The sequence below is a fragment of the Brachyistius frenatus genome, unplaced genomic scaffold (genome assembly GCF_029030835.1).
Source record: "Brachyistius frenatus isolate BFR_SWC_R1_liver_20210118 unplaced genomic scaffold, ASM2903083v1 Contig_131, whole genome shotgun sequence".
Lineage (NCBI taxonomy): Eukaryota > Metazoa > Chordata > Actinopteri > Embiotocidae > Brachyistius > Brachyistius frenatus.
In genome coordinates this window covers 301540-327500 of record NW_027210730.1, presented here as the reverse complement: position 1 = coordinate 327500, position 25961 = coordinate 301540, and the positions used below count along the sequence as shown (strand labels likewise).

At 42.3% G+C, this 25961-nt stretch overlaps 1 protein-coding gene across 1 annotated transcript in view; it reads right to left on the bottom strand.

The window, feature by feature from the left end:
- Nucleotides 1–25936, bottom strand: part of LOC138630271 (Golgi apparatus protein 1-like) — a 27971-nt gene extending 2035 nt beyond the window's left edge. Inside the window, exons 1-24 of the mRNA XM_069714500.1 lie at nt 25574–25936; nt 21184–21213; nt 20537–20623; nt 18979–19194; nt 18404–18607; nt 17636–17707; nt 17193–17379; nt 16036–16250; nt 13226–13347; nt 11373–11474; nt 10944–11097; nt 8315–8539; nt 7290–7352; nt 6073–6186; nt 5766–5854; nt 4523–4640; nt 4076–4168; nt 3150–3287; nt 2917–3040; nt 2521–2663; nt 1871–1972; nt 1443–1550; nt 1093–1213; nt 467–573 (exon numbers count right to left, since the gene is read on the bottom strand). Of these exons, the coding sequence (XP_069570601.1) occupies nt 467–573; nt 1093–1213; nt 1443–1550; nt 1871–1972; nt 2521–2663; nt 2917–3040; nt 3150–3287; nt 4076–4168; nt 4523–4640; nt 5766–5854; nt 6073–6186; nt 7290–7352; nt 8315–8539; nt 10944–11097; nt 11373–11474; nt 13226–13347; nt 16036–16250; nt 17193–17379; nt 17636–17707; nt 18404–18607; nt 18979–19194; nt 20537–20623; nt 21184–21213; nt 25574–25906 (3267 nt within the window). The 5' untranslated portion in view covers nt 25907–25936. The remainder of the gene's footprint in view (nt 1–466; nt 574–1092; nt 1214–1442; nt 1551–1870; nt 1973–2520; nt 2664–2916; nt 3041–3149; nt 3288–4075; nt 4169–4522; nt 4641–5765; nt 5855–6072; nt 6187–7289; nt 7353–8314; nt 8540–10943; nt 11098–11372; nt 11475–13225; nt 13348–16035; nt 16251–17192; nt 17380–17635; nt 17708–18403; nt 18608–18978; nt 19195–20536; nt 20624–21183; nt 21214–25573) is intronic.
- Between the last annotated feature and the right edge of the window lie 25 nt (nt 25937–25961).

The window sequence follows — 25961 nt, the reverse complement described above, 5'->3', positions numbered from 1 at the left end:
GAGAACAGCAACATCAGCTGTGTTCACGTCATTCATAAGTCAAACTATAAAACTTCTCTCATTCCGCTGGTTAAAAAATACAAATCTTTAAACTTTGTATACAAGTTATTCTTTCAATTTCAAAATAAAAGTGTCTCTGTGCAGTTCAATCACTTAATTACAAAGTGAAAGACCATTTAAACCTATTTTGAAACTGATCAATTTAACTAAAACAATAGAAGTCACTAAATTGATCAAGTTTAAAATGAATCCACTTTGAACAGATTTTATGCACCTTGTTCATTTGGTTTCAAATTAAAAGTAAAACTTATTATAAACTGCGTTTCAGGCATGTTATTCCATTAATAATAAATAAAATCAACACATTTCCCCCACCAAATGTGGAGGGGGTCCATCTTGAGATAGCTCATATTTTCAGACACCCTGTCGTCATCTGAAGGTGCATCACCGGTTGCGGTGACGTTACCTTGGCAGCGTAGCTCCACATGTCGATGCGATCCTGAAGTCTCTTCTTGCACTCGGGCTGCAGACGAACACGTTTGTCCTGCAGCGCCTCCATCAGGCACGACATCTCTGAGAACAGACGCACATTGTTGTGTTGACCTGAAGCTGCTTTGTTGGATGTGAGATGAGTTTGAAGCTATTTAGTTTGAAGTTGATGCTTGAAGATCCAATCATCTCTAAGACGTTTAATTCAACAGAGCAAATCAAATAAAACGGATTGTTTAAAGTTGTCATATTGACATTTAAGGTGCATTAATTATTTAACATCAACTCGAAGCCTCATTTTAATTCGGCTCCCAGATGCTCTTTAAAAAATATTGCATTACGCGTTAATACAAACTCAACACTTCCTGTAAGTGTTTCAAATTAAGAGCCCATTGGTGTTTCAAGAGAAACCTTTGGTCTCCTGACAACGCTTTTATTGTGAAACATTTGCAGGAACATGATGCGACTGAAATCAGACAATAAAACCTGAACTATTGAAAATAACAGGATTCTCTTTTTATAATCATGAAACAAAAGATTATAAAAGGTAATAAAAATGAGGATTTCAGATTTTCCAGGGTGTGCGTTTGTTTGTGGACTCACGGCGTCCTTTGCCCGGTGGGATGGCAGCACAGTGGTGTTTGATGTCCAGAGCGCAGGCTGTGTGGAGGACGGGGTCCACGAAGATGTCCGCCTTACTCTCCTTCAGCATGTTCAACACCTCCTGAGAAGGATTAACAGGATGGAGAGGAGGAGGAGGAGGATGAAGGAGGAGGAGGATTAGAGATGGAGGAGGAGGAGGAGGAGGAGGGGGGGGCAGTAAAAGAAGAAGTGTGAGGTGTTGTGAAGTTCATGAATAATCCTGAAACTCTGGAACATGTCATCTTTTAAACGTAGACTCAGGGGTCACTTTATCCCGAGTGTCCAGTAGGGGCAGCAGAGAGTCTGTTTACCTTCTTACATCCTTCCTGTTTGATCTTCAGCAGATTGAACTTCAGACACTCCTCCACCTGTCCGGTCTGCTCCTGAGCTGCTGCCTCCTCTGGACAAAGTCTGGAGATCTACACACGCACGCACACGCGCACACACACACACACACGCACACACACACACACACACACACACACACACACACACACACACACACACACACACACACACACACACACACACACACACACACACACACACACACACACACACACACGCACAATAATTATGATAATCAATAATCACCATATTATCCTAAACAAAAATATAAAACAGTGTAAATTTTTGTTTTTCACCTTCATATTGTGTAACAATCTTTTGCATATTAAAATACCAATCAGATAAGTGTGTGTGTGTGTGTGTGTGTGTGTGTGTGTGTGTGTGTGTGTACCTCTTGTGTACAGTGGATCTGTAGCTGAGGGTCCAGTCTGTAGTCCAGCGCTGACTCCTGCAGGATGACCCGGATCTGATCCTCACAGTCTGGAGACAACCGCTGCCAAAACACATATCAATCATTTTAATGCCTAATTAATTAAAACACTGCATTATTTGATCAGATTGATTAAAGATGCCCCCAAATATCCGACTCGGCGTTAGTCAATGAAGTTTTCCTGAATTGTTTTCAAGCACTAATCTTTAAAAACACGAATGTTTACTGTCTGAGACGACCTGACTTCTTCTGCTGTAAACAAGTTAAACAAGGATTCTGGTATCACTGATGACCTTTGACCCTTCAGTCTTTATTTAAACATTCATTTGTTGATTTTTCAAAGACGAGCTAATTGTCTGGAAGTGAAGCAGAGGAATTCAAGTTTCATCTTTTAACTCAGAGAAACTAAAACCGACCAATTATAGTTTCATCTCTAAACAAAACTGTTCAAATGTTTCTGCTCAGGAAAGTAGGAAATCAATTTATCTATACTGGACAGCGCCGCAGTCTCTGTGGACACCGTCTCCGTGGACACCGTCTCTGTGGACACCGTCTCCGTGTGTTACATGTGTAAATGTGTTCCATCTAATAAAGATGGCCGTGTGTCTGACCTGGTCGGCGTATTTGAGTTTCAGGCAGGAGATCACTTGACCCTCCAGCTCGCTGTCCGCCGTCGCCTTGTTCAGGATGAACTGACAGAACTTTGGGATGTCGGCTTTACAGGCTTTCCTCAGTACCGGGTTCAGCCTGTAGTCTGGGGACACACACACACACACACACACACACACACACACACACACACACACACACACACACACACACACACACACACACAACACAACACAACACAATATCAGAAGTCACACTTGTGGTCATGATGTGAAATTTTCCTACTTTTTAAACATTGTAGTGCAAAGATGGAAGAAATCAACATTTGGCAAATCTCAATCTACATGTGTGTGTGTGTGTGTGTGTGTGTGTGTGTGTGTGTGTGTGTGTGTGTGTACCTGTGTTCTGGGTGATCTGTCTCTTGGTGATCATCTGTTTACATTTGGGATCCATCAACTCGCTGTTCTTGTTCTGTTTCAGACACTGAAGAACGTTCTTCCCCTCCGACTCGGTGCAGAACCGCTGAACAAATGAAACAGACGATAGGTTCAGGAGCCTCGTGAAAACAAGCGTCACACACCGAAAGTTCAACAAGAAAGAAAAAAAGAAAGCAGTCCAAAACATGTGATACCCTGATCATGTGCTTGCAGACTCTCATCAGCTGGTAGTCCAGCTCGGGATCCACCATCTCCACCTCCTGCAGCTTGAAGATCCTCTGGTGGCAGCGCTGAGTCAGCAGACGCTTGTTCTCCTTCAGACACTCGATGACCTTCAGAGAGACACAGAGACCTTCAGGTGATCGACAACAAACGTCTCCAACTGGAGCTTTAACAAACCAGAGAGCCAATAAATAGAAATAAAAATACACACACACACGTATATGTATAGAGATAGGGATATAGGAGATATAGCGATATACATACATAAATCAAATATAAAACTGGCTGCAATATTTACTCATATTTATGTTGTAAATTTCAAAGTTCTTGGAGAAAATTAAGTCTCAGTGCAAAACAAGTTTAACCTTAACTTTAAAACGTTTGCTGCTGAATGTTTGATCCTCTGAGCTCCTCATGTTCAGTAACATTTATTCACATGGCAAACCAGCTGAATCACCTTCTTTTACGTGAACAAAAACAAACTGATACTCAACACACTTCGTATCACGATGGCTTAAATTCAACAGCATGTGCAGCTTTTTTTCTGGACGCATTTCTTTACATTTTAATTTATTTCTTTAATAATAAAGCTCACACCTGTCAGAGAAAACAACAATGTTCCATTTTACTTTACTTCCATTTTTTGTCTGTCCACGTGTCATCGTATCACGTTAGTCCCCTTTTCTGTCGTTCACATGCTGTTATGCATTCAGTCTTTTAATTTGCGATCGCTCTTTGATTCCTCACTCACTCAGTGACTCTTTCTCAATCTACGTGTGTGTGTGTGTGTGTGTGTGTGTGTGTGTGTGTGTGTGTGTGTGTGTGTGTGTGTGTGTGTGTGTGTGTGTGTGTGTGTGTGTGTGTGTGTGTGTGTGTGTGTGTGTGTGTAGCTGCTGACCTGTGCGTTGCCGAAGGCCACGTTCTGACACAGCCTGTTGATGTCCTGCTTGCAGGAGTCGTAGAGCTCCGGCTCCAGACGGATGTCCTCCGACTGCACAGATTCACGGTGGATTCACAGAAACAAAGAAAACAGAGAGACTTTCAGTCTGTGTAGGAGAGAGGACGGATCGCAGTCCAGGTCAACAAATAACCTCAGCAGTTCAGGAGGAATAAAAAACATTCACTCAGAAGAGAAGAGGAAAAACTTTCCACGAGATTTGTGTCTTCAGCTTTTCAAATGTTGGAAAAAAACAGACATCAAATCCAGGAAACTGTTTGAATCCCATGTTGAACTACCATCTCTCCTTCTGAGTGTTCAGGTGTCTCCTTCCCTCTTTAGTTCTACAGCTCCACCTCTTGTAATAACATGCTGGTTGTCTTTGTTCCGGCGTGTCAGTGAACGTACCATCTCCACCTCCTCCACCCGCAGCTGTTTACGACATTTGACGGAGACGCGGTGCTCCTTGACGTCCTGCAGCGTGTCGTTCCTCACGGTGGTGCTGAGGCAGATCACAACGTCCACCCTGACAACAGGAGGACAGCCGTCAGTCACACACTGGAGGTCAAACAACATGACGGAGGAGACGGACCAGTGGGTGAGTTGAGTTGGTGGAAGACATCACGGGACAAAAGGAGTGAATACTGTGGAAGTTGTTCATTTCAGAGAATAAAACTTGAAAAATTAAAAGCTGCCTTAGAAAAGTGTTGTTGATGGTGTTTAACGGAGATCTGGGTTGAAGTATCAATAATGTCTTATTGTAATAAAATACCACTGAAAACGTCCTCGTGTCTCAGTAGTTGACTCCATTACGAACGTCCTCCTATTTATAAATGTCAGATTCTTTATTTATAGTAATTATTACTTTAGATTTTTCACCAGTTCCTCTTTTTCATTCTTATCTGTTTATTTTGTTTTGTATGTGTGAAAAACAACAAAAAAGTTTAAATAGAGTTAGAAAAAAAGAAAAAGGAAAGTGTTGGTGAGTTTTTTGGATTCTGCAGTCGTGGTTTTATCACACACATTGTTGCTTTTGTGCTCAAAGTAATAGTTGATCTTCAATAAAATCACAAAGGATTAAATTAATTATAAGAGTTGTTTTGGATGTGATTAGACTTTAAATATACAATATACACTTCATTTTTTCCTCAAAGACTGATGAGTGAAATGCTAATTGAGAGACTGCATTCAGAGCTAACAGCGGCTAGCGTGGACATGTTGAAATATCACAAGCCTTCTTTTAAACTTGTAAAAGTCTGGGAAATATTTACATTTGAAGAGCTAAAGAAATATAAAGCCTAAAAAAAAGCAACCACTGCTGTGCGTTTATAACGTGAAAGAATCCGTATTATTCCCTTTAGCCTTTGATCACGTTTCTGAACACTGAAACTGTCCTCAGTGTTTTTAATGGACTGCTGGATGGAAAAAGGTTGTTGGCAGCTCACATTATAATTCAGTCATCAGGTTTCCTCTGAAAACCTCAACAGGAGTTTCAGGAACCGACGAGCAACATTTACAAAAACACCTGAAAACAATGTGAACTTCAAACTTGACTTTTGACCTTCGGGAGCCAATAAAATGGAGGGTGATTGTTTGTGCAGCAGATATGAAGGTCAGAGTGTCGTATTGTGTTTGTGTGAATGAGTTTCACTTCTTCTTGATGTTGGGACACAGTTTGAGGACGTCTTCCTTGCAGGCCGTCTTGAACTTGTAGGAGAAACGGAAGTCTTTGATCTGAATCTGTGGACGGACAGAGAGGAGCTGCTCGGTATTTATGGAGTCAACAGTTTATGAAAAATGTCAGAGAACTCAAACACGGTGGATTCTTTAAATATTTCAATACTGGTTAAAAAGAAATGATGATCCCTGACTGGTTTTGGATAATAAATCCCAACAAGCTTCTGATTTTGTTCCCTCAGAGCTGAAACAACACGACGACTCGTCATCAGTCTGCTCACCAGCTGGAAGTGAGTCACTCCCACCGCACACTTCTCATTCATCTCCTTCTGGTGTTTGTTCTGAACCAAACACTCCATCAGGTCTCCGGTGTCGATCTGATTATCAGCTACCTCCTAAAAAACAAAGGAGGAAGGTCACAAATTTATTTCAGCTCTTATCTTTTTTTTTTTTTCTTCCAGTGTTTTCAAATGAAAGCACATAATTAATACAATAATATATCCACTCGAAAAAGACATATTTCTTTCATTATATCTTGAAACATCCACTTTTCTCTACTCCTCTATTATTAGGACAGACATTGTATTTCATTTTTAATTGAATAAAAGAGGCATGAATACCAATTTTCAGACCCATAACCCCTTTCAGCAGTTTGAATAATTTATCAGTTTATGTAAATGACTTAAATTAAATGCATTTTTTGGGGGGAATATACTGTATTCAGTGTAAATATTTGTTCTTGTTAATGTTTTTTAGGTGGTGAAATACCATGGGTTTTTTTAAAGTTTTAAAAAGCTTTTAAAGTGCACTTTTATAAACACATCATGCACTTCTTAAAATTAAAATAAAAAAGGGACTTTAATAATTAGAAAATATCAGTGGCACTTGCATTTTTATAAATTTATCTATTCACTCGTAAGTAAGAAGAGATTTTGAGAGCTGCTTTTTTATGTTTTTTTTACATGTGAAAAACAACATAATAAAAATACGTCCAACAGTGCATGTTGGTAGATGTTAAACAGAGGGCTCAAAAACACGTTCATTTCTGGATAAAATAAGAAGAGCCAGTAGATATGCTGCAGGTGATGCATTCAAATGCAGTCCTAACGTGTAGGAGCACTATTGTACATGCATACAGCATCAGTCTGAATGATTGTAGTCACATGGACAGATGAGAACACGTCTGCAGCATATGACCATCAGATGATCTGGCCTGCCGTGTGTCGACCAATCATGGCAGGTTGTGCTGAAGCTGTTTTTGGATAAAAACAAAACTAAAATATTTTCCAGAAATGTCTTTTGGAAACACAGATTTCAGCTCTCCTTTAAAATGAAGGATGAGATAACCGGACAGTCGTCCAGGTCCGTGAACGTCTCACGTTAGAAATAACTTCCTGAACTGCGTCGTCGATGATTAGATGACAAACACTATGTGGACACTGCGGTTTATTCCTTTAATCTGCAGCTTCGGCACGTTAACGTAACGGAGCGTACTCACGTGACAGTATCCCTGAATGATGGGTTCACACGCTCGCATCAGCAGCGCCTCGATCTGAATATCCTGAGGACAGAACAAGAAGACGGAGACACAACTCAGACAAAACATTCAGGAAAATCACATCAGGGACTTCTGATTAAACTGATTTTATATCGCTGACAAACTTTATTCAGTCAGAGAAATATATCCCAAAGGTCTCAAGATTCATCTCTAGGGTCACAAAACAATTAAGAGATAGAAGAAGAAACAATATATTTCTTTATGTAGGGTAATACTTTTTAAAATTGTCTTATTTTTGGTTTAAAACCTTTTAAAACTCTAAAAATGAATGAAACTTCATCATCAATCAATCAATCAGTCCCTCCAAGAAATCTTGATCTTGCGATTTCAATAATTAACTTAAATTCAAGCAAGCGCAGCAATATTTGCTGAAGCCTGAAATTGTTTTTAAATTCCTGTGATTTTTCTGCAAAAAACATCGTCAACAGAATCTGTGCTGAAAGTATTAACATCATGAAGTAAATATTTTCAAACAAAACTCTCTTTATTACCAACAATAACTCCTCATTTAATCAGAGAGTCTCTGCTCCTGTTTTCATCATCAAATAAAACTGTTCACCGGATCAAGTAAACAAATGTTCTTTCTTGACTTGTCATTTTTTCTAATTTCCGCAATTTTACACAAAAAAAACTCACTTTAAAAACAATATTACATCTACATTATTTTTTAGAAAGTCCGCTGCAACATCAAATATGTTTGATCACAACAATCACAAAAACAATCCTGGAGGGACTAATCAATACTCATACTTTAACCAAAATCTGTGACAACTGAGGATCACAACAGAACTTTTTACTGGTCAAAAGAAGTTGATGAACCACTGAGTTGGAGGATGATTACGGTTTCCTACTTTGAGTAATTCTGACATTTAATGATTTAGTGAGTCAGAAAGACTGAGGTCACTTTAATGTGATGCGCCGTAGAAAAGCAGAAAGGTTTAAGAGGACGTTGGAGAGCGTCTGACCTCCGACTCCAGCTCCGTCAGGTTTCCCACCACGTCCCTGCAGTCAGACACCAGATCCTCCAGATGATCCTGCAGACACTCCAGCTCCTGCCCGGACTCCGTCTTCTCGCTGCACCACTTCCCCAGGTCGGTCATGCAGCGTCTCTGCAGCTCCGGGTCCAGCTTCACGTCCAGCGCCCTCTGGTGGAGGATCCTCTGCACCTCCACCTTACAGTCCCGGGACAGCTGGAGGGAACGAACACAGCGTCAGTGTTGGAGAAGTTCAAAGCTTTTGGTGCTCAAATGATACTACACCCTGGGTTTTCATTCATTCAGTGCTTCACAAACAATCCTTAGAGGTAGCTCTTAAAAGTCTGTAGATTTGTAAGGGAAGTTTATTTAGTTACAACTTGTTTCACAATCAAATTTGGAAACATAGAAGAACCCTATTTGTTAGTGTACTGAGGGAAGGATGTCATCTGGATCACAGCACGAGTCTCTTTATACTCCAACAGAAGATTTGAAATAAAACTGGATGATGACCCAACAGCTCATTAACTGCTGCTGATGGCGAAAATCACAGTTCACCCAACCTGCTCAATAAAATGTATAGATTTAAATACTAAATTTGACCATTTAAAAAATGGAAACGCTGGTGTGACCAAAAGACAGAAGTAGATGTTTTAAAGAAAATATGGGTGGTTTAAAGATACTGAGGATGAGATGAACTACGAAGAAGGATTTTGCAAACAACCACTGGTGCTTCCTTTGAGAGGGAGAAAACCTTTTTCTATATTATTAAATTTTGTAACAGATTTTGATTTACAAAACATTTTACAAGCCTTTGATAAAGACTAAAACAATATATTTTGGGTGGAGTATCACTTTAAAGACATAAAGCACATTATACTGCTGATTTTAATTGAAAAAAAAATCTATAATTTGCTGCAGTTGATTAATCAGAATAACCCCGTTTTCCTTAATTGGAGTTTTGTATTGATTCTTCAAGTCACAGTTCAGGAATTAAAAACCAGCTCCCACATGCACTGAGACTAGATGAGAATTAAACACAATCACGTATACTACGAGCCAGCAGTCATCAAGCTTCCTGTGATTATTCAGTTCAGCAACAAGACGTACTCACAGGCTGATCGAGGTTTTCTGCTTCAGACGCTCTACCGGGGAGCTACAAGAATATCTCTGGTCAATGACATTCTATTTTAATGAGTAAATTCAACCTGCTGCAACAAATGTAGATTTATAAAGAAAGTTCCAGAGAGTGCTAAAGTACAACGATTCTCAAATTTCAATTATGACTTTCAATAAATTAGATTAAAGAATCACTTTGCTTAAAGTAACTCGGCGTTTGAACAGCCGGAGGAGGGCGGACCAATCAGCGACCAGTGTCGTTGGTTAACCACGTTTGTCCCGCCACGACTTCACTGTGATTGGACGGCTGGTGACAGTGACGAGCACAGCGCATCTTGTAACTCTTGCTGATGGGGAAAAAATGTATTAAAAAATAGACTTTAAAAAAATTTGCTGATCGTTCAGTGCAGAATAAACACTCAGCACCTCGTCAAGCTGCTGCCGTTCATTAAAGCAATTTAAAAAATATTCTGTACTCAAGAGAAAACACTTTGGTGGACACGGTCGGTAGTTGCACCGGTGGCAGACTGACGGTTACTGCACATGCTGACGGTTACTGCACATGCTGATTGGTTCAAATTAACCAGAGGTCTACGCCCAGTAGGGTGGAACGACTGCAGGTGATTCTCTACGGAGGGTGACAAGACCACAGACTGAATATAAAAGAGTTCGTAGCGTCAGATCTGAAAAATGGTTCCGATGCAGAAGTGTCTTCAGCTGCAATACCAGCGAGTGCCACTAGAGGTCGGCTCCAAAAAGCCTCCGGCTCCATAGACTCCCATTCAACTTCTCTCATCAAATCCAAAGTGAATAAAATGTGTCCATCAGTTCTCTCGGTGTTGTTAGCTAAAGTCACTCCTTCTTATTAGTTTTCTGGAGGTCCATCTGAAAATAATCCCTCATTCATTAGAAAAGAAGATTCAAGAAGACCTGTTTTTGGGGGCGTGTCTGTTTGATTGACAGGCCTGTGGTGCAGTCAGGTTACAGCTATCGGTGGGCGGGACGTAGTAGCGTCAGGTTTCCGATCAGATCGGTCAGATCCACCGCTGGCTCCTCCCCCAGCTCGTCCAAATATGGTCACTTCCTGCTCCAAACCGCTCCGAACTAGCAAGATGGTGACGGACAGAAACTGAACTGGAGGATTCATAACGGCCGAGTGAAACTGGGTCGAGTTCACACCGGTATAAAATTCTTCACCACCTCAGTGTGAAAGAGGTATTTTTCTTGTGCTGCTCACATTTTAAAGTAATAAACTGCAGAGTTTATTTAGAGAAACAATGTTCTGCAAACTCCAGATAATCCCTCAAACAACACTGTGAGCAGATTCAATATTTTCTACATTTGGTAGCTGATCCGAATGAAACAGAGCCTGTGGATTATCTTGAGCGACTGAAATGTATCTGAAGAGACGGTCGAACTCACATATGTTAAAAACTTTGTGAACAAAACCTTATAAATAATATAAAAAAACAAATCCTCAGAGTTGCCAGCAGAGACTCACCCTGCGTCCCTGCTCCACGGATCGGTAGGCGTGGCGGTACAGACAGGAGAAAATGGCACCAGGCGGCATCATCTCGTTGGTCTCGTTCCAGCCGTGAGTGTGGCAGAGTCGGGACGCGTCGCCCTGACATTTCTTATACAGGATCGGATCCAACCTTGGTTAAAAAAACAACACAAAGATGAACAACTAAATCTGACACTTCAGAAACTTCCGTCATGTTATTTGGTGAATAATTCAAACATCAATAGTTATGTGGCACACAAATATCCATCTTATCAGTTATCCTAAGGCCTACGTCTATTCCACCACCAAACATTCATGTGGTCTGTTATCGGCTGGGAGAGGCTCCCTGATAAACCACATTCAACAGAAAAGAGAGATGGAGGCGAGGGCGAGCGAGAGGAGGAAAGAGGAAGTAGTCGGACTTACTTCCAGTCTCTGGCGATGAAGTACTGCAGCTCCAGCAGTCTGTGTTCACAGTCCTCCACCATCTTCTCAGTGTACAGATGTTCCATCAGACACGACAGGATCCTGCAGGATCAGCAGCACACATTCATCCCCATCTGCTGCAAACCAGCTGGAAAACATCTTTTTACAGATGTTTTCAAAAGACGTACAGCGGAGTCTGAATTTTCTGCATAAATATGACCGAAAAAGATTTTCACACGTCCAAGCAGACAAATGAGAAAAAAGTATTAGACTCTGTCCTTTATTTATTGAGGAATATGATTCAATAATTCATATTATTCATAGCAAAAGTATGTGAACCTCTATGATTATCATTTGAAGATTAAACTAAAGACAGGTGTTTTCAGCGAGTGACCCGTTTTATTTATTTTAGACTCCACAGTCACAGACATTGTGAACAAAAGGAGGAAATTCCAGATGGTTGCGACCAACAAAGAGCAAGTCTGCAAGGTCACAAAGGACTTTTGAGCAACTATGACGTTAATAATGTGAATGTCCACCAACAGGAGAACGCTGAACAACGACGGCAGGGTTACAAGGAGAAAAGCCACTGCTCTCCAAAACCAACATTGCGTGCAGCAATGTTGCAGTTTGCCAAAGATGATGCAGACGAGCCAGAAGTCTGCTGGAAAAATGTTTAGAGGGTGGAGGAGACCACAAAACAATCAATGAGAGGCGAACCGCTGGATTCCAGCACAACAACCGGACCACATTTAACCAACTCTGTGATGAGCGGGATCACGGGTCGGGCTCGTTCTGCTCCGTCTGGACCGGGACGGCTCGCAACGATGAACGCTCAATTACTACCGACGAATTGTAAAGTAAAAAGTCAGAACAAGTCAAACTCCTGACCTCAAGGAGAAACGATTGTGGAGGATGTGGAAGGATGTGAAGAAGCCACCAACATTACAGCTGTTACATTACAGAGTTACAGCTGTTCTGTAACGAGCAATAAAAAGATGTTTCTGCTTGAGAGCGTCACACCGGATATCGAAAGCAAAGGTTTACAAACGTTTGAATCAGATCACATCACGTTTTTCATTGATTTGCAGTCGGATCTTTGCATCAGGATGAATAATAAATATTCTGCAGTTTTTTTCGGCAACTCTGAATGAAAGAGTTGAAAGTTTTCAGTGCAGTGAGACGAAAGCCACATCGGAGAAACATGGAAAGAGAGAAAAGGTGCGATCTGAAATATCCAGGACGGTTCCTGTTGAAGCAGAACGGTTCTCCACATGGAGAACTTTAGTGACTTTGTTATTTGATGTTGGTTGGATCAACATTAGCAGCTGTTTTTTTGTGACTCCCTTTTTTCACCGTGGACCTGAAACCTGAGCAGAGAGTTTTGTATTTAAATGTCTGGGAACAGAGCAAGTTGCAGTGAGCCAGGGGGGTGCAGGGAGGGTCGACTGAGTGAACACGTCATGTTTGAGTTCAGGTTGTGTGTGCGCCAGATGTTTTCCTTCACACACCTCAGAACATCAAAGCAGAACTCAGCGTTGACGGTCTGAACCTTTGGGACAAATGCATTGGTGCACAAGCCTGTAAATTCAAAAGAAAAGTCACCCTCCTGAGCGGATCACCTTCTTGGATAACGACGATCCGCCCCTCTTGAAATGTCGATATCAGTCACAACACCTCCCCTGACTCACTGCTTTGTTGCCGTCGGCTTTCTGAAGCATTTTAAGGGTCTCGGTTTCCGATAACTTTTGGATTTTGATGTGCGCTCTCTGCTCACCTTTTGAACGCACCTCATTCTAAAATATACCAGAAACATGACCTGACACGTCATACGCAGCGGGAGGAGGACTCACATGGGGTCTCCATTGCGGATGTGTTTGCAGGCCGTCTGGATGACAGACTCGCAGGCCTCGTTCAGCGCCCGGTCGATGCGGTAGTCGGCTCCGGGATCTGCTTCCTGGATCAGTGTCTGGAGCTGAGGACAGAACACATCATACTCACTACAAAAGAATCCTACAAACAGGCTGCAGAAGCTGGAAGCAAAACCTCTGGTGCTGCAAGGAATTGTGGGAAATGCAGGAAGGAATTTGCTGTTCAAAGTGGTTCTTGGTATCAAGAACTGGTTCTAAATTTCGAACAACTGAAAATACATGAACTAATGTTCAGTTTTAAAAAAGGTTTTTTGGTGGTATCAAGCAGCAACCATCAGTGATGTCATCATCCATCAGTGATGTCATCAACCATCAGTGATGTCATCGTTGGTTTGTGAACGTTATGAATCCTCCAGTTCAGATTCTGTCCGTCACCATCTTTGCTAGTTCGGAGCGGTTTGGAGCAGGAAGTGACCATATTTGGACGAGCTGGGGGAGGAGCCAGCGGTGGATCTGACTGATCTGATTGGAAATCCCGCCCACCAATAGCTATAACCTGACTGCACCACAGGCCTGTCAATCAAATAGACACGCCCCTAAAATTGTATTTAATGAGAGAAGTTGAATGGGAGTCTATGGAGCCGGAGGCTTTTTGGAGCCGACCTCTAGTGGCACTCGCTGGTATTGCAGCTGAAGACACTTCTGGATCTGAACCATTTTACAGACCTGAAGATACGAACTCTTTTATATCCAGACTGTGGGAGAAATATACGGCTGAACTTCACACATGTGCACAGCAAGCACTCGATAGTGTCTCAGCTGAATGCCGGCTGCTCATACAAGCTCCTGCCACAGCAGCCTTCACAACATGGTGTTGTACCGGATCTTCATGCAGAGCAGCCGTCGAACCCAAAGGCATCATAACACCACAATGAGCAACCGTCTGTGTAACACAACATTCAACAGACGAGTGGATGAGTACCTCCTTGTTTATTCATGGCTGACATCACTGGTGTATCGAACATGGCACACAGTCTGAACCGTATCAAGTTGTTTCACTGGCAGCTCCGGATGATTAATGTGAAGCTTGCAGCGTTCCTGCGCCTCGACACCACCACCAGCCGAGGAGTGCATCTCTCGACACCACCGAGTGAAACAAAGATCTGTCTGTGGGAGAGCGCTGACGTAGCGGGCCGAGCTCTCGTCAGGACAAAGAGCTGTTGTGCATCAACCTCCTGAGAAGGTGGTGAGACGATCACAGGTTGGGAGAATGAGTCCGGCGTTAAAATGCTGAGATTTGTCCCAACAAACTGAGTAAGGCAACAGCTGAAACAGCCATTCAGAGCTCTCCCAGACCGGCCTGGTTGGAAACCGCCAAACCAGCCAGCTGGCTAACGAAAGGTGCCAATCAAGGGTTGATCATTTCTAGCCCGCAAACAGACGTTGGCCTCATTGGTTACTTTGTTTACGCGACCTTTTGGGAACAAAACACTGCATTTTTTTTTTTTTATTCACCAAGTGGACATCTACACTGCACAATATTTCAAATTCAAGTTCAAAGTTCGTCTAGATTGCACAGAGAAACTGGTCTTTGTGCAGCGGGAAGGACCAGATTGTTGGCTTAAATGATGTCTTTCAGGGAGAAAAGAGATGTCGTCCAGATCAACCAACACACTGGCAGTGGTGACCTGGTAAAGACTCCTGCTCATCCTCAGACAAAACTATACACGTCCAGACCACAGACTGGATATAAAAGTCTCCGTAGTTTCCGGGTCTAGAAAATGGATCCGATGTAGAAGAACCTTAAGCTGCAATACCAGCGAGTGCCACTAGAGGTCGGCTCCAAAAAGCCTCCGGCTCCATAGACTCCCATTCAACTTCTCTCATCAAATCCAAAGTGAATAAAATGTGTCCATCAGTTATCTCGGTGTTGTTAGCTAAAGTCACTCCTTCTTCTTAGTTTTCTGGAGGTCCATCTGAAAATAATCCCTCATTCATTAGAAAAGAAGATTCAAAAAGACCTGTTTCTGTTTGATTGACAGGCCTGTGGTGCAGTCAGGTTACAGATATCGGTGGGCGGGACGTAGTATCGTCAGGTTTCCAATCAGATCGGTCAGATCCACCTCTGGCCCCTCCCCCAGCTCGTCCAAATATGGTCACTTCCTGCTCCAAACAGCTCCGAACTATCAAGATGGTGACGGACAGAATCTGAACTGGAGGATTCATAACGTTCACAAACCAACGATGACATCACTGATGGTTGCTGCTTACATTGGACACAGGTGAAGCGGGGGCACATGACTCGGAGGGAAGGAGGTCCTGTTGTGCAACAGCCGTCTTCTGCAACCCTTTTCAACTAAAACTCTTTGGGACTTTTATAAACTCAAAAACCTTCCAGGTTAAAATAAGAACTTTGAGATAAGCTGCAGTTCGGCTTTGTAAGTTTAGAGAAGATTGAGTTCAATCTCGATTTTATGGAAGGCGCCAATATAGAAGAAATGTGATCTCACTTGCTAAAACCCGTCTCTGCTCACGCTGCAGCATTTTGGATCAACTGCAGGCTGAAAACAAGGAATTACAGGAGTGGAGCCTGGATTTAACAAAAGCATGGATCAACTTTTCCACGTTGTGCTGAGGCAGGACGTTTCTGATTTTAATAATATTGTGTAGATGACAGAAAGAAGTCCCAGAGACTTGCCTTATGTGTGGTTTAAAAGACATATCTTCATCAAAAATGTCTCCACACATGCGTTTACTGACTTTAATAATATATGTTGTTATTTGTGACTCACTGCCTTCTGACAGTTGGGCTCGATGGCCCCCATGTCTCCTCGGCCGACTCTCATCAGGCAGTGCAGCGTTCGTCCTTTGCGGTGCAGACCGGAGCAGTGACCCTCGATCTCACTGCGACAGTGCAGCACGATCTCAGGGCTCAGAGAGAAGTCCTCCATCAGCATCCGCCTGTAATCCATCATCTCACCCTGACACTCCCCGCTGACCACACGGCCTGACACACACACACACACACACACACACACACACACACACACACACACACACACACACACACACACACACACACACACACACACACACACACACACACACACACACACACACACACACACACACACACACACACACACACACACACACACACACACACAGACAAAACGTATAGGAGTTAATGGAATGAATCATAAATTTTTTTTACTAGTGATGGAAAATAACATCAGCACATCATCTGTATTATGTTTTATTGTTTTAATAGTCGTGTCCATCGACCTCAGAGCATGAAGTTAACCGCAGCACTTATTATATCGTTCACGATAATACTGATATCATTTTCCAGACAATTATATCGTGATGAAAGCAATTCCCGCCTCGCTGACGTAACGACATCATACTCGGAAGCGGACGACGGACGTTTGCAGCTTATCGACATCAATCAGGACTGAAAGCTGCTGTATTCTTCAGGCTTTCAGCTCAGTGCGAGTTTAATCGCGTTATTTCTCCTCCTCTGTCCTCTCTGTGTTTCACACCGGGGGGCAACAGAAGCCCAAAACTACGCTAATGAGTGGAAAATGTTGAAAATCAGGCCAGAACATCGTTGAAGGAAACAATTAGAAACTCTGCAGGTGATCACGTTGGTCTGATGGAGCTGCAGCTCCAAATCCTCCTCACCAATGTTCACAGGATCCCAATCTCACTTTGAGTTTCTGTTGTTCACAAACTAAAGAGCTAAGAGATCATTTTAGTTTATTTTTAATGAGTATTTGAAGGCATAATGTTACACTTGTGCTGAAAGAAATCTCTAACTTTTTTGTTAAAATTATAAGCAATTAAAATTAATAATCACATTTTTTCCAAGATTAAACAGAGACACAGCTGACCGGTTCACTGATCAGCAGCTAGAACGAAGAGTGATTGACAGGTTGGTGCAGCTCACCTCGATGCACAGCCGACTCCAAACACAGCAGCAGGTAGGACAGACGAGCTTCTCGGGCCCGCGGCATGTTGGTGTCCACGCTGCAGTGGTACTTCCTCAGGTCCGCCTTGCAGGCTTTGGCCAGCGAGTAGCTCACTTTGTAGTCCTGAGCAATCAGCTTCTGCCTGGTGGTGAGCGCCTCGCGGCACTGAGGACACGGCAGAGCGTCAGCACAACATTCATTTAGTCTGGTGTCCGGACTACGACGACACATTTCACGACAAGGCTTCGTTATGCAGCTGCAGCAGTGACACGGGAATCTGTCCATCGATGCAAAACATCTTCTAACTTTAAACCAGGAGATACACAACTTTATTTATTGCAGATGAAAATTAAAACTTTATTTATTGCAGATGAAAATTAAAAACCGTTTTCTCGTCATAGACAGAGTAAGGAGCGCTCACCCTCTCAGACATGGCCTCCTCAAACTTGTGGTTGAAGAGACATTTGTAAACTCGTCCCTCTCCGGCCAGCGTCTGAAAAAAACACAAAAAAACAAAATAGTCTGTTTAACAAAAAAACCTGCTTAAACATTGTGGATTCTTGTTGTGTTATACTTCATATGCAGTTAACCACTTCCTGTTAAAACCAGTGAAGTATTTAGGTCAAGTAAAAGTACTGATACTCCACTGCATGTTAAAGTCCTGCATTCAAAACCTTAAATAAGTAAAAGTATGCAAATATTATCAAAAGGAAAAGTAAACAAAATGCAGTTAATGCTTCATATTAGTGTTTATTATGTTTTGGATTAATATTACTGTTGATGTAATGTGCATTTTACTGCTGTAGTTATTTAAAGTTGTGCTTATTTTAACTATTTTATGTGCAGTTGGTTTGTTCAGTCTACAGTAATGGATCATATTCCATAGAATTATTATGTTTGTATATTTCTGTTCTGCAAGAACCGTGTTTCTCTGAAAAGTCAACAAGCTCAAAAAAAACAATGCATTTTGTTTAAAAAAAACACACTTCTGTTTGTCAGAAAGATTCACATTACAAATTTAAAGCTGCATTAATATCACCAGAGAGGAAGGGTAACTAGTAACTGAGGCTGTCAGATGATAGAGTGGAATAAAAAGTACAATATTTGCCTCTTTGCCTATTAAATGGAGCAGAAGTATAAAGTTGCATTAAAATAATATATCACGTGCATAAGACGGTCATGTACTTACATTTTCACAGAAGCGCTCTCGGTCCTCTCTGCAGGCAAAGTAAAGGTAGCGGTCGAGGTGGAAGTCGTCGGAGGAGAGCTCGGCGACCCTCATGATGGCCTTCTTACAGTCCTCCTTGATGGGGTGTGCCCCCGGCTGCTCCTCGGCCTCCCGCACCAAACCTTTCTCCAGACAGGCGATGACCTCCCCCTGAGAGTGGACGTCCTGCACAGAGAGCAAAGGTCAGCTAACAGCTGGTAGCAGCCAGCGTCACTCAATGAGGACTCATCAGGGACAACCAGGTGGGACATTTCACTGTTTCCCCCCCTAAGGATGTTGTTGCCATTTGAAGATAAATAATAATAATAATAATAATAATAATAATAATAATAATAATAATAATACAAGCCTTAAACCCTAATATGATTAATATCAATAATAATAATAATATTTACAATAATAATTTATTACTCATAATATTATTATTAATGATGCTGATAATAATAATAATAATAATAATAATAATAATAATAATAATAATAGGCCTTGAGCCGTGATGAACTGTCGGGTTGAAGGTGGGCTGGACGTCCTCTCACCTTGTCCCCGGTGCTGATGCTGCCGCAGCGCAGGACGTTGACGTCGTCGTGACACTTGTCCATGAAGCCACAGATGAGCCGGTAGTCGCTGAAGACGATGCTGGTCATCTTGGTGATGTACTGGTTGCACTGGTAGTCGGTGATGTTGCCACGGTGATCCACCAGACAGGACACCAGGTAGCCTTTCCCCAGTTCCTCCGCCGCACATTCTTTCACCTGAGCGGAGAGACGACAGCGTCACGTTGAAACAGACCAGAAGACGAGCGGATAAAAACCCAGATTAATATGATTTGTTGGATAATTTAAATTGAGAACAGTTGTTCCCTTTAATTCATTCCTCTTTTTGTTTTCCTTATCGTCACCTCATTGTTACTTTTTCTCCCATCTGGTCTAAATAGATTTACTGTCCGTCCTTGAAAAATGGGTTTTGTTTTGAAGTTTCTTCATCTGGTTCTGCAGTTCATACATTTTTTTTTAAAGGCAAATATATATGCAATAAAAAACTAAACGTGGGCATCGGATGGGAAAAGGATGACTTCATCTCTCTGAAACTGGACATCTGCAGCGCACTTGGCAGCAGGTGTTGGACAAACTCCAAAGAGTGGATAAGCAGATGAGAACAGGGCGGCTGAAAGAGAAGGGAAATGTGGGTGTAACGTGCCATGAAGCGTCTGGATGTTGGATTGAGAAAAGTTACAGATAACAGACACCTTCAATCTCATGACAGAGAGGTTCCCCGGCACATCAGACAGACCAGAAAATCACCTTCAAACGCTCATTAAGAAAAAAAAGCTTCAAGGAAACAGAAAACATCTTCAAGCACACCGAGAAAAACACGGAGAGGACGCCGACGGACGGTTTCAACACGAACATAATAAACATGACCTCGTTTCCAGTATCACTTTTGTGTTTTCCGTTTCTTTATGATCCACGTATGTGTTTCCTGGCGGGTGAATATGATTCTGTATGTGCATGTTTTTTGTAAAGCTGCCAATGTGTTACCAAAACGGTGAAGGTGTCGGCTTCAGTCTCATGAGCTACTAACGCAGTCTGCAAAAGGAAGTGAAGCAACCGCTAACAGCTGTTTTAAATTGATCAAGATAATGAGAGCACAAACAACGTTGCTTCAGAGAGCTGAGCGTGAAAGCTGCCAAACAGTCAATGAAAGACTCAAAAACTGATGCACCAAGAAGAAAAACACAATTCTTCTCAAAATGATTTTAAACTGACAAAAACCAGACTTTGCTTTTGATTATTTGGTTCAACATAATATTTTAAATAATAAAACAAATGAAACTGAGCCATGACCTAATATTACCTTCAGAGACAATCACTCCAAACTCATGACTTGTGTACTTTTTTGCAATACAAATAAAGTTTATTATTATTATTATTATTCTCTCAGAGACTTCTGCGCTCTTCCAGAACAAACGTCTCCGGTTTGAAGGCTGCATGTTTCAGCTCTTTACAAACATGTTTGAGGTTTCTTTATAACTTTGCTGGAAGCCGAGATGAAACGCTGCAGCTCAGCTGTCGAGGTTCAGCTTCAGGGACTCACCTCAGAGATGGTGGTCTTGCACACCTCCACTGCGACGGACTCAAACTTGGGGTCGGTGGTCAGATTCAGTTTGTAGTTCCACAGCAGCTGGAGGGACGAGAAACAGGAAACATTACAGATGTACCTCATACATTTTATTATTTACTATTCTGCACATTTATACTACAGTGTATAATATATATTTATATATGCTATGCACATCACTTATAAAACAATCCATATCACTGATGTACAATATACAGTATATCCTGGGAAATTTACAATTAACAATATATTTTAAGGTGTGTTTTATGTATTTAGTGTGTATAGCTTGCTTGTGTGTGTATTTATACATTCGTTTTTATTTGTTTAATTTCTTCAAAAAAATAATATTTGTATTATTTTTTTATTGCAGGCATACTTGTCATTTTTTCTTTTGTGTATTTCTCTTTTCCCACCTGTATTCTTAAACTGTCGTAACAACTCAATTTGGATTAATAAAGTCTTATCGTATCTTATCACGCTAGACGTTTGATGTTTCATGGTGGTGGACGCTGGGTAATCCAGTTTTATTTTGGGCTGAATATTCAGTCCAGTTCTTCCCTCTGTGGTCTGATGTGCGTGTCCTGCTAGCCGACGGCCTACGGGAGCCTGTGAGGGACACTTACATGGTTGCACTCTGCTGCGATTTCTGTTTCCTGAAAGAGGAGAAGAGAGAAGAGAGGTTAGTTCAAGTAATTAACTTTAAGTTTAAGCCTTTTTTAAAAAAAAATTTATTTACATTTTGAAGATACATCCGTGTATCTTTTGCCACCAATAACTTCCCATAATCCCTTGCAAGCGTGTCTGTAATGGAGGCGTGTGTTCACATCGAGTCTAGCCTGCAGTAGCATGAGGAGCTCACATGATGTTTAAACCTCGGTCTCTGAGGAACCCACTGAACGCCACGTTTGTGTGGACGCCAACTTATTTTCCTGCTGCGGGCGTTGACCTGAGTTGACCTGTGTGGGCGGGGCTTAGACTGATCCCAGAGGAACAGAACAGTACTGTGGACAGGCAGACGGTATAAACAGCATCGACATGGATGAGTGGGCTGAAACAATAAACGACTGGACCCAGAGTGTAACAGAATAGCAATGCCATGCTAAGTTAAATATTAATACTAAATCTCTCTCTCTCTCACACACACACACACACACACACACACACACACACACACACACCTTTAATAAGTGCCAACATGTACGTTCTCACATTTCTCGTTTGGTGACATATGTTCATTTTGGATTCGTTTATGATACGAGAACAGAAGTTATGATCATACCACGATAACAGCGAGTACAGATGACTCACGATTAACTCGTGTCCAAAACAGACAGAGCCGAGACATCTCGATGTTTCTCAAAGGTTGACAATAACCTCGTGGTGGCGGATGGATGTACACGCATCATGTGACAGATATTCAAAGGGACTGCTCGTCAGAATTTACAGATGTCCCCTAAACGCCTCACTTTCAGAATATCATGAGACGCTACAATTTACTGATCTCTGCTAAATATATTGGGAGACGGTTATAATGCTAAATGTAAAATATGATCACGATCTCTCCTTCTGTTCCTGAGTTATAACATTGAATAACTGGCCAGAATATTTTTATTTTTTCGAACATCATGATGTCGCAGTGAATTTACCCTTTGATCTCTTGGAGATGAAATGCCATCACGTCATGGACATCTGTGTAAAATTAGGTGAATGAATGTAGAGTCGATAGTTCTTCAAAAAGTTGTTTCAGGGCTTCAATATTTATAGAAAATTTTCAAATGTTTTAAAAAAGAACTTATGTGTATTTACAAAGCTGTGATTCAGTAAACAACTGTGCTTTAAAATTTAAAATCTGTTTTCTAAGTCTGATTTTCAACGAAAAAAATCTCAATGTTTTAAAAAGCTTTGTCAGTATTTCAGGTCATGCTGCATTCTTCCTCTTAAAGTCGTCCACCTGTTTTCATGTCATAACTGCACAACACACACACGCATTAAACAAATGTACATAATAAATTGTTTGTTATGAACTGTGTGGTGTTTTTCACTGTGCTCCTACATTTCTTTGCTCTCATATCCTCCTTAAAAAACATGTTTTTTTTAAAAAGGGATCAGCTTCCAGCTCTGGTCCAGAGCCTCCACCCTCCGGACTCGGAGGCTCCGCACCACGTACACAAAACCACAGCCACCAGCAGGCCTGACAGCGGACAGCCAAGAGACACACAAAAATGCCATTGAGTCTAAAAGCAGCTCTTAATCTCACCGTCGAAGCAGACAACAGCAGCAGTGCCAGCTGGGCGGCTCAGAGCCTTAGAGGTGGCACTCCTGATGGGTGCAGAGAGACGGGACATCTGACCCAAACGCAGGAATACTGGGCCTTCAAATGCATTAAATTCATACCAGAAAATAAACCTGTCAAAGGGTTCGAGTTGGGTGGTTTTCTTTCCTTTCACCAGAGAGAGAGACAAGAAAAGACTCAAAGCTTCTTTTAATATTGACCTTAAACTCTGCTACGATGTCCGAGTCCACACACACACACACACACACACACACACACACACACACACACACACACACACACACACACACACACACACACTAAAAATAGTGACGAGGAAGTTCTCTTTGGGAACCTGCAGCTGTTCCTGGTGAACAACTAAATAATTACAACAAAACATGGAAATGAAAATTCCCATGAAACACGCTGCTTTGTTGAGAAAGGAAACAAGACAAAAGCACCTCAAATTACATCATTGTCATCATAAACTAAACTCTGCTCTCAACATCAAAACCTCTGCCAAAGAAAAAAATGTTTTTTTTATCTTTCATGCTCATTTCTGTTGTGACATTAAAAATAATTCTCAGTGGCATTAAAAGTGTTTCAAAGGTGATAAAAATCAGTCAGCAGATGTAGTTCACAACAGCATGAAGAACAAGGACATGTTTAACAAGAGTCAGCCCTCCATGGAGCTCAGCTTTTAGCTGGAGGAAATGTTTTATGAATCCTTACATCAATTATTATGTCCCTGCTTTGTTCTTACAAAGCTCGCTCCCCTTCACACCTACAGACAATTTAGATGATCAATTAATCCAACATGCACCTGGCGTCTTTGGACTGTGGGAGGAACCCGGGACATCCGGCGGTAACCACGGAGACGCAGGATAACATGCAAACTCCACATTGAAGTATTATTTCCTGATTGATTCATCTGTAGATCGTCCAGTTGAAGCTGCATGTGTCAAGTCTTTTTATTCCTGATTTATCTGCCAATTACTTGATTCATATTCTTTTTCTATAAAACGTTGGGAAATAGTAAAAATAACCATTAAATCACTGCAATTACTAAAACAGTCCAATTTGGCCCATTCAAATTACTTTTTCTATCAGACAAGCAACCAAACACCAAAAGTTCCTCCTCACGTTTATGGATACGAACCTCCCACCGAGTACTTCTACTGTTTATAAAATCCACCTTTGATCTTTTCCCCAGCAGCTCTCTGTCCATCGACTGTTGACACATTCAAACCTGCTTTTAAAACATCAACACTGCTTTTTAAATCAGATATGCAAATTTTTAAACGTTTTTAAGATTTTTCATGATAGAAAGTCTGGAAATAACTTTTTTTTTATTTTTTTTAAATACTGACACTATTTAAGAAAAAATATACTTGCATTGTAAAACCCTGCGTCTCAGTCTGCTGTTTATATGCAGCTAATCAACTTAAACAAACGAGTGAGTGAGCAGCTGTCACCCAGCAGACACCAGAGATGATCCCTGAAGGAGCCTCCAGCGGGCCGGGAGGTCACCGAAGAAACCTGCCGGCCGGATAATCAGCCACGAGCTGGGAGACGAGACTTCTTCCTTCCCTGAGTGAGTGATGAGTAATCCTCCACCATCCTTAAACTACTATCTTTAGACCCGAGTGGGCTCAAGATGCTCAGATCCACGAGCTTTCAGTTCAGGACTGCTTCACAAGCCCCTTGTCACTCCGACAGACATTTGTGTTTCAAATTTGTTGTGGCAATATATTAATAAACTTATCAATTAATCAAAGAAATAGCAGAAACATTTGTCGATAGTGAAAATAACTAATATTTACAGAAAATACTGAATGTTTGGTGCCGGATTTGATCATGAATGTGTCACCTTTGCGCCATAAGTTGTGTTCTGATCAGGTATCAGCTGGGTAGTAATCAGCCTGATCAGACCCAAACGTTGTATTTCTGCCCAAACCCAAGCACTGTTTTAAACATGTCGGGACAACATTCACTCCCACAGGAACCCGCAGGAACCACAGGAACCCGCAGGAACCCGCAGGAACCCACAGGAACCCGCAGGAAGCCCGACTCTGGTGCTGCCCGGCCGAGCAGGAGGAAACCCAAACCTCTCCCTGGAAGAGAAGCGAACCGTCCTCAGACAGAGCGGTTCAGGGTTCAGGTTCAGGTTCAGGTTCGGGTTCCTCCATCCGACCACATCCTTCCCTACAGAAGTAACAGCAGGTTAAACCAGCCTGTTATTAAGTAAATACAACTTCCGGTCTGGAGCCAGATGAAACGCTGAGTAATTCCAGATCAGTCCGGATGTACTACACCGATGATCCCGTTGAGCTCACTGACAAGAAGCTGATGAAAACTGGAGAATCCATCTGGAACAACGGAGAACATGTAAATGTTCTCTGGCTCGACCTGGTGCATGTCGGTGAAACATGAAGCTAACTGAGGGGAACCTCCAGGTCGGAAAGAAGCCGAGTGCCGTCGGTGGTGTAGCATCATGCCGAAGGGAAGACCGGACCCTGACGACACCGGACATGTCTTTGATGTTGTCTTTCGGTGGGTCTCGTATCAAAAATGAGATCACGACTCATAAAAAGCAGCATTTCCGGTCGGGATTTGGCGTGACGTTCGAGCAATACGGGGCTAACAGCTGGCTAGCACTGGCAGCTAACGCCAGCCGGTTCGTTCAGCCGGCACACCCTTCTCCTTCCCCGGGACCACGGCACCGACTCCCGCTAGCTCACCTCTTTCCTGTCCTGGAGACACTCCAGTACCGCCAGGTTGTTGTTCCATGAATGTCTGGGGCAGAGCCGGGTCAGGTCCTCCCTGCACACCGCTTCCTCAGCCAGCTTCCAGCCGGTAGGGCGCCTCCGAGGCAGCGAGGCCCCGGCGCCCAGGCTCCTCTCAGCGGCTCCCGGGTTCACCGCAGCGGGCCCCGGACCTCCGGCTGGGTTCTGGAAGCTTTCGGCGTTGGCAGTGAGTTTGGCGACGGCGTTGTTTTCTCCTCGAATCGCATGAACAAACGACAAGATGCACATCAACAGCAGGAGCAGAGGAACACGTATACAGTCCGCCATCTTCACTGAGCCAGTCAGCCTGCTGCCGCGTTCACGTGCTGTCGGAAATATGGGA